General features: G+C 40.0%; 2 protein-coding genes across 3 annotated transcripts; both read right to left on the bottom strand.

Moving 5' to 3' along the window:
- Positions 1 to 849: 849 nt before the first annotated feature.
- On the bottom strand, positions 850 to 4,732 carry psmb3 (proteasome 20S subunit beta 3). The gene is made up of 6 exons (XM_085410855.1): positions 4,573 to 4,732; positions 3,172 to 3,356; positions 2,440 to 2,547; positions 2,037 to 2,214; positions 1,698 to 1,792; positions 850 to 1,024 (listed from the first exon to the last, which is right to left on the bottom strand). Exons 1-6 carry the CDS (start codon positions 4,573 to 4,575, stop codon positions 976 to 978), a joined length of 618 nt encoding a protein of 205 aa, XP_085266981.1. The 5' UTR covers positions 4,576 to 4,732; the 3' UTR covers positions 850 to 975.
- Positions 4,733 to 6,873: 2,141 nt separating this feature from the next.
- cwc25 (CWC25 spliceosome associated protein) lies at positions 6,874 to 10,564 on the bottom strand. Of its 2 annotated transcripts, none has more exons than XM_085410852.1 (9): positions 10,404 to 10,564; positions 9,745 to 9,917; positions 9,412 to 9,648; positions 9,251 to 9,320; positions 8,959 to 9,119; positions 8,781 to 8,853; positions 7,877 to 8,085; positions 7,439 to 7,606; positions 6,874 to 7,330 (listed from the first exon to the last, which is right to left on the bottom strand). In XM_085410852.1, the coding sequence occupies exons 1-9, from the start codon at positions 10,419 to 10,421 to the stop codon at positions 7,219 to 7,221; spliced, it is 1,221 nt and encodes a 406-aa protein (XP_085266978.1). In that variant the 5' UTR covers positions 10,422 to 10,564; the 3' UTR covers positions 6,874 to 7,218. The 2 variants fall into 2 exon arrangements, with proteins under 2 accessions (XP_085266978.1, XP_085266979.1); XM_085410853.1 differs by having other exon boundaries at positions 8,971 to 9,119.
- Positions 10,565 to 11,532: the final 968 nt, after the last annotated feature.

Raw genomic sequence — 11,532 nt, 5'->3', positions numbered from 1 at the left:
AAATGTGAAAATTAGGAGGGCAAAGTATTTTTGTTTTGTCAACTCTACAGCCTTACATGCCCTGTGGCTCAGCTGAAGAAAAACTGTTAAATGACAGAAGTGTTCATGTTTGAGTATTTACTACATGCATATAAAAATACAGTAGGTTCACAGTAAGAACGGGATATTTTTGTGAATTGGCATGAAACGTTTTTGATTACTGGGCAGTCTCTGCATTTTTTGTATGCATTTCCTGTGATTTACTACAGCAGTATTTCTTTTATAATGTGGAAAAAAATTGTTGAAACTGCACTTTTTGTAACTTGGGGATTAAATGTGTACTACTTTAACAAATAAAAGTTTTTTTCCTTTTTTATAGGTAATGGCTTTACTGGTCCAGCCCTCTTGAGCTCATATTGACATTATGTGAGTTTAATATTCTGTAAATGGCATTTTAAGGGGCTTTTCTTTCTGTGCTTTTTCAACATCTTTCCCACTGGTGCCTTAAACTACATCATCATATTCTGTGGGAGACTTGTGTGCTCTTGGTGAGCTTTCCTGGAAGGTGTGCCTGATTGGACTTGAACCCTCAACTGCTCTCCCACTACTCCACACAGGTGTGTTATCAAGGGTGAAGGTCTGAAGGAACAAGTGGCACAAATGTCAAAGGTGAAGTCTAAACTTTGTGGTTCACCCTCAATCCTTAAAAATGTAATTTGTTAGAGCATTTTAACAACTCATCAAGGATTTTGATGAGCTCATTCAATCAGTTTGCGATTTCACTTTGAGGCATTGATTTCGACAGTGAACTCGATTTCTAAGATTAGAAGCAACTTTAAACAAGATCCTCCAACAATGACATCGGTCGTGTTTATTGTTTAAACCTAAGTTCATTTATTGAACAGTGCGAATGAGGAAAGAGACACAAAACAAGGATTTCTTATTATTTTTGTACAAAATATCTGAGTTAATGACGTATGAAGAGAAGAAGGAGCTCTAGTCCATCCTGGCCTTCAGGGTTCGTGTGGTGATCTTGTCTTTCTCACTGCCAGACAAAAGAAAACAGCTGTCAATCACTGCAGACTCCACCCAGCAGCTCTGCGCTGTGCTCAGCCCCAAAATACATACTTTGTTATGTTCGTCATGTGGACTGACTTGTATGCACATAACTGCTGATTGGGTAACACTTCTACAGATTCATCTAACCTTTTCCTACTTCTGGACCTCATTGACCAACAACCCTCTGTCAGTCATCTTGTCTTGAGCTGAACTAAACAGACTGAGCTGTCAGGGAGGGGTGAAAACACTGCTGTAAACCAACGGTGTGATTTATAGCAAAAAATAAATTGATCTTTGTAGCAAAAATTAGTGCAAACATGTCATTTTTTCATAATTGCTGGAAGTCTAAATCATATTGAGATTTAAACTTCTGGTCATTTAGACAATTACCAAAACACAAAGGAGAGGGAAAAAAGTTAAAGCCACGCAGGAAAGGTGAAGAAATAAATGAGGAGTATTAAGAGGGGAGACTGAGGTCTGTCTCTTGGTTGCTTAGTTACAGACAAAGAACAAGCAGCATAGAAATGATGGATCTTGTGGATGTGTACCACCACTATAAGATTAATTCTTCTCGGACCCCTCATTCAGGGAAAGCCCCACCTGTTACACCAGCCATGGCTGAAAGACAGTGTGGATGCAAACCTGCACGCCATACTTACATGACATGTACGACGACTCCCATGCCAGAAACTGCATCTCGATCAACTGCATTCAGCATTGCCTGGGAGATGGTCTCAAACAGATCATCCGGCTCCTGCACGACCAGAACAAAATTCAAATCAACACTCATTAGAGTTTCAACACCTCAGAAGAATTACTGCGTCTTTAATCACCATGTTGCGTTTAAATTCCTTGGATGTTGAACAGTGTAAGTTAAAACTACAGATATTTAAATTTAAAAAGAAAGAAAAGGTAAGCTCACTAACAATCCTGCAGACTTATCTGAACACAAATAAACTAAACCCATAAGTACAGGTGGTTTCAGGTTTAATACTGACCATATCCGGCTCCCACAAAGATTCACACATGCCGTACATCTGCTCCGAGCAGGTGCCGCTCACAACAAAGTCCTCTGTCACCATGGGGCAGCCAATCAAATCCAAGGAGCAGATGAAGGGTTCAAAGGTTTTAGGATCTAATCCGGCGATCACAGGCTCGATGTAGTAAGGCCCAAACCTAATGAGAGAATCAGACATGAAGAAGTGTCCAGCATTCCCACATTCGCATTAAAGTACTGACTGGACCGAGCTCAGACTCCAGGAGTACGTCGTCCAATAGATTGTTGTGCAAGTATAAACACAGAACATCACTGAGGTGACCTTTTGAGTTCATTGTTCAAACAAACTGGCAGAAACAAAAGACAAATTAGTATTCATGCTTTCGGCAGTTCAGTGTACTCACCTCCTTTCATACAGCAGGTTGGACACCATGCTCATGAAGGTTTTGGGTTTGATCTGGCGACCCTCCTTCAGCTCATACAGGTTGAGTCTGAATTTCAGCCTCTGGGCTCTGCAAAAAGGGATGGATGACAAGAAATCATTCGACCACTGATCTGTCCTGATTCAGCATCAGAAATTAGTTCAGTAAAGTCTGTTACTACCATCTTCTGCTATCAAACACGAAGACTGTGGTAATTAAATTTGGGTGGTTTCACACTCAATGTTTAGTCTGGTTAAACTGGACCCTGGTTAATTTTTCTCCCATTGACATGACTTTGTAGTTATTCCCAGGTACAGGCTGAGACAGCAGGAACAAACCCTTTAGGAAGAGCTGCTGCCAAACTGTTAAGATGTGATCATAAAATACATCAGCAGCAGGCTGAGAGATGATCCAGCTGTGCCAAATATCACATATATTTAACATCATTCAAAAAAAAAAAATTGGTCTCTGAAGTGAGGGTGTCTCATTTAGTTAAGACTCCTTGTGTGCAGGTGGATGAGAATAAAACATGAGGAAAGGACACAGAAAAATCACTTTTTACCCTTGTATTTAATTTCTTTCAACATATTTTGCTTCACTTCAAACTTTAAGAAACTGAGCTGAAAGTTCGCAAACCAATGAGCTGATTCCGAGCAGAGCAAATAAAATACAGGCATAAAAAAGACATTTTGAGAGGACGAGATTCCCACTCACACTGTCTGAACATCTGTCGCCAAACCAGCCAGCCCGATGTACAGCCTGTCTCCCATGGGGAAGATCTTCTGGAAGTCTGTCGTGACCATCTGGGCCTGAATGCCAAACCTCCGGTCTGCTGCGATCGCCACGCAGTTCTTCCCCCGCATGGCCATGACAGCCCCGCCATTATATGACATAATAGACTGGGAGAGGAGAAGAGGATGGAGGACAAAAATGGATCAATCACCTGATCAACCAAATCTATAAAAGGGTCACATCACCTCAAATGACTGGGGTCATCAGATTTGCCTGAAGATTTTTTGGTCCAAAGTTTGGATGAACATGAATATCTGAAAAACTACTAAAGATAAAAGTCTCATACTTTCACTGTCTCCTCTTACCATAAAACTGAATCAGGGGAATGTACATGCTTAAAAACTGGGTATCAAAAATGACAAACATGTATACAGCATGTATAACAAATCAATTTCTGTGTTTTAGTTAGAATACCACCAAAAAAAAAGTCCTGGATTTTGTTCTATTAGGATTAGACCATCTACTGACATCTACTGATATTGTTTTTGTGGTATAACTTGTCATATTCGTATTTTCTCCCTTTCTGTGTCTAAAAAGTATCTAAATGTATTCTGTTTTTTCTGTAGAAATAATAGTCTTGACTTGGCTACAGTGGAAAAATAGCGTTTATTTAATACATTATAAAATCAAAAGCAAAACGTATACTGACTAAGCAGAAATTTTTAACACCAAAAAGTGTAACTCTCACAAGAGCTACCATCTTACCACATAAACAGTAAGAAAGTGTGTGAAATATTGCATGTATACATTTGTCAATTCATGAGGTTTTCTAGTGGAGAACAGCGCTCCTGAGATGCAGGTTGCTGATGCTTGCTTCTGACAGTAGCTTTAGAAAATCCAGTTTTAACTGTTTTCATCGCTTTAAATTTTAATCTGTCAGTGTCTGTTTAATCTTACAGTGTCTAGTGAGCTTTGGCTGAGACTAAACACGCTCACTAGCGTTGAAAAACGAAATACACTAAAACCAAAGCCAAAAAAGTGAGTTAAAAAAAAACAATCCTGCACAAAAATCAACGCTAGCTCAAGAGTAGCAGAAGCTAAGCTTTTAGCTTCCAGGTTTTCTCTAGTTTTATTCTCCAGAATCGAGAGCTAAATTATTCATTAGGACATTATCAGTAATTAAATAATGATTTACTGTAAAACTAAATTCGCATTTTCCTCAGAATTAATTCAGATGTTACCGGTAGGTAACTTTAGTGACCATGCTAAAGATGTCTGATGCGACCGTTGTTAGCTCAAGTCTCTGTTAGCCTACAAACTCAGTTTAATATAATTTTTATCCAACCAGCCGCGCGGATGTTAACTTATTTTTAATGTTCTTACCATTGTGAAGGCGCTGGTTTAGATTCCTAACTGCTAAAACGGACAAACTCTGCTGCTTCCCAGCTTTGTGAATGATTGCCGTTAGCTTCCGACAGTGACTACACGATTTAGAAACACGAGATCACACTAACTATCTACATACGTAACGGAAGCCTTCAGATATGATTGGCTGACATCCTCAGCGATGTGCAACTGTGATTGGGTGAGAAATGCAGCGTGACCAAAGCGTGCATAGTTTGGTAGAGGCACGTTAAAGCGAAATTGAAACACAGCGGAGCGGTAAGGTAGTTTAAAACTGTGTTGTCACTCCCCTGTAAACACAACAGGTTAAAATAAGGCTTAGGCAGTTAGACATACAGTTTAACCCAGAGCTAAAAATGTCGTGAACTAAAGATTACACTTTATTTGATCATGAACGAGAAAAAAATAAATAATCCACTGTAATTACACGTGTACAATCACTTCATGTGACACAGCCACCATATAATAGAGAGAGGTCAGCTAATCTTTTTTTTTTTTTTTTTTTCCCATACAATAACACTTTTGCTGCTCATCATACGCCACATAACCTGCAGAACAATTTATTCCAGCTGAGGATAGTTGCCATAAGGTGAAAGCAAACACATGGCCTTACTGGAGATTTATGCTTCAGTTGACAATCTATGCTGCAAACTACAGCATAACCTGACTTTCCAGGAAATCTAACTACACCTTTGGCGGTCGCAGCCCACAATGAATAAGAATGGCACCAATAATGATTTCATATAAGGACTCACAAATGTCAGCAAATTCCTGGAGGGAAATTCTGAAATACCAGAATGGAGAGGAGGTAAAAAGAAGTGGAAAAACTTGAGGGACAAATATGTTTGCTCCTGAGAAAACGCTGATCACACAGGGATCCAAGATGGGAAAAAATCCCAGGATTTTATTTGTATCTGCCGTGGCTGGCACTGTATATAAGACACAAGGATATGACCACACAGTAATTAGAACATAATGCAGCAGCAAAAGCATGAATGCTGGCAACATCAATGGCCTCTACAAAGATTCCTCACAGAAGTCAAAAGTTGGGTTTTTGATTTGGCTCCTGGGACTTGAATTAGTGGAGGGGAGAACAGGTAAAGCTGTATGTGTTAAACTCTTAGGAGCTTGGAAAGAAAAGCATCTGGACTTCTTTTATTGAAGATGTTTCACCTCTCATCCAAGAAGCTTCTCCAGTTCTAAGAGCGATTGGTAGAGAGCCTCAGATTTTAAGCCCTATGCGAGTGTCCCCAAGAGGGTCATGGACTTCCTATTGATCCTCTACCTAATCATACAAGCCAAGACCCACTGGTGTGGGTCAAAATCAGCCAAGTTTTCAGGTGAACCCATTGTGAAACCTAGCCCGCCCTATCATGTGATTTCCTGAGGTCAAATGGCCCAGGATGTTTGTGGGCATTACGGCTTCCAGGAAGGGATCTCAAAACTGGATTATAGGTGGCAGGCAGTTGGTGCCGTAAGCCACTGCCTCTGTTCAAAGATGGCCATTCACAGTGGACATAGATGCTTCTTTCACTCCTCTTTCAAACCATCTGTCCTCTCTGTCCAAAATGTGAACATTGGCTTCCTCGAAAGAGTGACCTTTGTCCTTTAGATGCAGATGGACAGCCGAGTCTTGTCCCATTGAGGTGGCTCTTCTATGTTGTGCCATGCATTTATGAAGTGGCTGTTTGGTCTCTCCAACATAGAGGTCTGAGCATTTCTCGCTGCTGTACAGCAAACACTATGTTGTTAAGTTTGTCTTTGGGATGAACCCATTTTTGTCTGAGTGTGTGGCTGGGTCTGTGTTAAACAGCAACTTTCAGAAAAGAAAAATGATGCAAGTACTGCTGCTGTGTCTGCTGAGCTTCACGGAGTGCTCTTGATGCTGTTGGTCCACTAATGCAATTGTGACAACCTTTATGGTTTGCAGTGAGATACAGAACTTTGGTTTTGGGCAACTGTTAACATTTTCTTGGTTAGTTTGCATGAATTAGCTGGTCTGTGTGATGTGCTTATACAGCTCATTGACTAAGCTAGTTAACTATTATATAGTTACATAACTGCTTTACTTTGATTTCAAATGAGCTTTACCATGCTAATATATTTATTTTGTCACATTTTATTCTCTTTCCACTCTCTTTATTTGATCTGTTTGATGTTAACTTTCAGGTGCTAAGTAAAGGAATTTCCCCACTTCAGGGTATACAAAGTATATTTTCTCTTAAATAACAGTCTATGATCAGTGACAAGTGGCATTTAAAAAAGAATGAATAGTACAAATCCAGAAATGTAGTTTTTATACCATTTGTTACTCACAGTACCAAACGAATATTACAAAAGCATTTGAGATAAGAGGTCCTATCAATATGTAAAAACAAAAACAGTAAATTGCACAAACTTACTTTAACCTTATAAACAGTTATTTGATTTGAAGAAAGTAGCTAAAACACATGAAGTAACAACAGGCCTTTTGTACTGTACATATGAATACTGTGACATCTGCTTTTCAAATTAAAAGCCTGTGTTTGAATTCCTGACAGGCTCGCAGCTCACCTGCCCCAGTCAAAAAATGGTGTGTGGCAGTCTTTTTAGTCAGTTCATTGACTGTAATGTGATTTTTTGTCTTTATCGTTTCATGAAGTTTTCCAGGGAGGCTGGCGTCCTCTGAATGGAGTGGATATTTCTCTTCACTCTGTCCTCTAAGGAGGAGCTCGCGGCACTCTCCAGCTTCATGTTGCTGCAAGATGACAAAGGTCAGTTACTGAAACTTAAAATGCACAAACACACACAAATAACTGATCTGATTATCAGACTTGTGTCCACAAACATCACACTCTGAACTTACTGGATGAAGCCAGCGTGGCGGTCATGCTTGGCGTTTTGTTCCCTCTGCTTCTCCTGCTCGTCCTGCCTCTTATAGCGCTTCACATTATTCTCCCTGTCTTCCTCCCGCTGCTTGGCTTGGTCCATCATCTCACGCCTCTTTCGCTCCATCTCCTCTGCAGAGAGCTTCCTACATCAGACAGAACAACATGGAAAATTAACCAGTTCAGCCTGGGTGGTGATAAAGATGAGATTTTATGTAACATGTTACAATTTAAGCAGCTCATCTGCTCATCTTAACACATGTATCACAGTTACAACATCGATAATATTTACAAGTGCTTGCAAAAAAAAAAAAAAAAAAAAAAAAGAGCAGATCAAAGCAGTTATTGCAATATTTAATCAGTTATCATACAAATACGTTCACAAACATACTTTTTGGAGATGTGTACACTCTTACTTGGGCACGTGGTTCCTCTGTCTCTGGTAGCGGTCCTTCTGTGGGCTGGGAGCTCTAGGTTCCTGCTTCTTTTCACTCCGATGTGAGGAGGATGAAGAGTAGGAGCGGCTGTCCTTGTAATTCCTGTGAGGTGATCGGGATCGGCTCCTCTCACGCCGCCCTGAGTGACCGGAGGAGGTCGAGGTCTGTTGATATCTGTCTGTTGGGAGCTGAGGGAAAAGACCAATAATCAGCAACACATTTCAGGAGGGTCTCCCCTTACAGTGGATTGGGCCAGAAACCCCCAAGAAAAAGAAAAGCTGCATGCTGCTTTTAAAAAACAAAACAAAGAAACAACAAAAACCCAACAACACTTGCAAAGAAACTTTAGCTCCCTGGTCACCGGGAGTCCCTTATTTCTACTTGTTGAAGGCTTTCAACTTCTACTCTCGTGCTGTGTGTGCAGCTTACACAGAGAACTGTGGGTCAGAATGGCAGAATGTGAACACACTCATGCATGCATATTAAAGTTTTCCAGGCATGCTGAAGAAGGTTAATATTTTGTGGATATTTATAAGCATATTTACTAAAAACACTTTAAAGATGAAGCGATTGGTTTTGCCAGTGCACATCTGATTAATCACTTCCACACCAGTTACAACCCACTCATGATGCAGAGAGTTTCCCTTAATTTGGAACTAATGAAGCAAAGCATGACTCTACCCTTTAAACTGATGAGCTTTGCTGTTTAGTTATGGCACCTTTACTTTTCACAAATACAAGCTTGAACTTAAGACACTCCGCAGACTTTCCCTTTAGAGGCTCTAGGACTGTTTCCCACACAGTGGATGTCTCAGAGATCAGATGCTGAAAATGCAGGATAAGTCATGTGCATGTGTGTGATCACAGTAGCTGTGGTACAGACCTGTAGACCATAGCCTGGATGATGATGATGAGAATGAGATTTGGTGTCTGAGGAGTTGTCTCGTGGGTGTGACCTGAAAAACGAATAAAAAATGATATATAAAAAAAGTGGTACTTATGAGCAATTTGCTGGTTTACACAGAAGTCTCATAACATACTGCAATCATTTCTGAAACAACCTCTTTACTAGCCTGTGTTTCTTCTCATCGTCTTCCTCCGAGCTCGAACTTGAACTCCTCTTATGCTTCTTTTCCTTCCTTCTGTCTTTGTCTCCTTTCTTCTCCTTCTTCTCCTTCTTCCTCTTCTTTTTCTTGTCTTTCTTGTCAAGGTTTTGGCGAAGCTATTTAAAAACAACCAAACAAATACAAATATTTACATGATAGAAATCATCAGCCTGTAATAATAATGCTTTTTAGGATGTTATATCTCATTAACCTACACCGATACCAGCTTTTTGGACCTTAACGTTACCATTTCTTTAATTTTCTTCATCTTTACTGGATTAGTCAGGACTTCTCTCTTCTTTGCTTCCTCACGTTTCCTTTACAACACCAACAAAACGCAAACATGATCATCTGCAAATTTAACAATATCTTCAGAACAAATCAAAAGAGAATGGCACGTTCACTCACCTGATTTCAAACAGGGGGTCTTCCCTGATCTTGGCAGCCAAATCGAGGCTGGAGGCAGGGGTGGCGGGGTTAAATATGGACCCAGGCAGGAGGCCTGTCTCAGCTGAGGGACCGCTCTCTGGCTCCTCATACTGGTCAGTGATCTGCTTGTCAATGGGGCGCCCAAGCAGGTACTCATCCCTGGACACCTGACCGGCAGGGCCCTGGTACATCCAGTCCAACCGATCATCTTTTTTTCTGTCACCATCCAATAAAAGTACAGCATATCTCAGACACAACGTTCCTCTTTGAACCATTAACTTATCGTTCCTCATAACACAGGAGATAACTCACTTTAAGACGCCGGTTTCCTCCGCATATTTTGTCATTTCCTCTCGGGCTCGTTCCTCCTTCAGCTGCTTCTGGAGCTCCTCGATCTTTTTACGTTCAGCCTCATGTTTCTGCTCAGCTTTCCAGACACGCTCAATGTTTTTCATAGTCTGGGGGTGCCAGCTCTTTTTCAAGTTCTGGTAGAAAACACGTCAAAACCATCAACGGCTACATCATTGGAAACCACCAGGAGCTCCCTTTTAGTAGACAATAACTAGCCGAAGCCTTTAATATCTATAGTTCTTAATTTTAATTATTTTATTCTACCGCAATGATCCAAATGTTATTTGACAACAAAATCTATAATATTTCATATCTATAAGTACATTCTACACAGAAAAATAAGTAAAATATTTATTAAAGGTTTCTGATCTAAAAATGTACTCATATTTATAATCCTCAACTAGTTCAGAATAAGAAGACCGAAATTAAAGGAATTATAGCCGAACTTAACTATGCTTCCTACAGAATTCCAAAAGGTTTTAATTCAAGCCCTAAATGTCTGTGTATGACATGTAAGCAAACATCTATAAATTAACCATTAATTTCAATGGAGTTTGGTATTAGCGTTGTTTCTTCCCCGGCGCATGCGCCCGTAGTAAAAGATTAAGACTCAGACTTACCAGATCGCCGCCTCCCATCTTGAAAAACGTTTCTTTTCAGTCCCAAAGAGAAATGGAAATGGCCAAAACTGACCGTTAGCGACTGAAGGTGAAACCACCAAAGTTTTTCACCAGCTGGAAAATGGAGCTGCCGACGCTTGAGTGTGACGCGTTTTGTGTATATCCTGTTTTTAATATTTCGTCTTCCGGTTTTAGCTCATGGTGCTTTCACTGGTCCTTTAAAAAACTCAGTTAAATAAGGTGCTTTCGGTGGCAAGCATAGACTACATGTGTAAAATCTTTATTAAAATTATATATGTGTGTATTATTATATTACACATATAGGTTTCTATATTAAAGGCACTATTATACATAGTTATTTTTAAAAGAAAATGAAACTGATATACAGTCTACTGCTGAAACTGACTTAAAATTACAACAATATATTTTGTCCAGCTAAGAAGCCTTTAATATTATTTGCATATTGGCCATTTTATTAGTTACACCTTTCTAATATCACTGGACTCCCTTTTTTGCTTTCTCAAATCTTTGTGGTGTAGAATCAACAAGGTGCTTAAAACATTCCTTGGGGATTTTGGTCCATGTTGACATGATAGCATCCCAAGCTGCAGATTTGTCAGCTGCACATGATGAGAATCTCCTGTTCTACCACATCCCAAAGGTGCTCTATAGGACTGAGATCTGATGACTGTGGAGGTCATTTGATTACAGTAAACTCAATGTCATGTTCAAATATTTTGTGTCAAGGTGTGATGTACCCCACGAAGCAGTCGCCAGAAAATGGGTACACTGTGGATGGACAAACCATCTATGTCAGGGTGGAACAGAATGAATGATCAAATATATTTTCAGATACAATCCCCTTCATGAGTAAAGTCATCTGGAGAAGAAATCAAATAAATAATTGTTGTGAAAAACCTATCTTTAAAAATGGTCCATTGTGAAAAAGAAATTAAGACTCGTAAGCAAGATGATTGCACATCGTTCTCACTTTCCTTCCTCCAAATTAGAGGCGGGGTTTAGAAGGTGGCAAGAAAGGGACTTCTAATGTTGGGTCAGCTATTTGAGGCAGACGAGCTGATGTCTTCTGAACAGCTTCAGCTCAAACATGCAGCACATGATTTTTCAG

The sequence above is a fragment of the Rhamphochromis longiceps genome, linkage group LG6 (genome assembly GCF_057381845.1).
Source record: "Rhamphochromis longiceps isolate RC_006_pf linkage group LG6, R_longiceps_female_GT1.1, whole genome shotgun sequence".
NCBI lineage: Eukaryota > Metazoa > Chordata > Actinopteri > Cichliformes > Cichlidae > Rhamphochromis > Rhamphochromis longiceps.
The sequence above is the reverse complement of the archived record's forward strand: the minus strand, read 5'-3'. Positions and strand labels throughout refer to the sequence as shown.

Excerpts from the sequence above, each read along its gene's own strand:
- psmb3 (XM_085410855.1), bottom strand. Across the intron at positions 2,215-2,439 it reads AACCTGCTGTATGAAAGGAG|GTTTGGGCCTTACTACATCG; the intron begins GTGAGTACACTG and ends TTCTCTCATTAG. Across the intron at positions 1,025-1,697 it reads GGAGTCGTCGTACATGTCAT|TGAGAAAGACAAGATCACCA; the intron begins GTAAGTATGGCG and ends TTTGTCTGGCAG.
- cwc25 (XM_085410852.1), bottom strand. Across the intron at positions 9,649-9,744 it reads GAGGAAACCGGCGTCTTAAA|AAAAAAAGATGATCGGTTGG; the intron begins GTGAGTTATCTC and ends GGATGGTGACAG. Across the intron at positions 7,607-7,876 it reads CAGAGGAACCACGTGCCCAA|GAAGCTCTCTGCAGAGGAGA; the intron begins GTAAGAGTGTAC and ends TGTCTGATGTAG.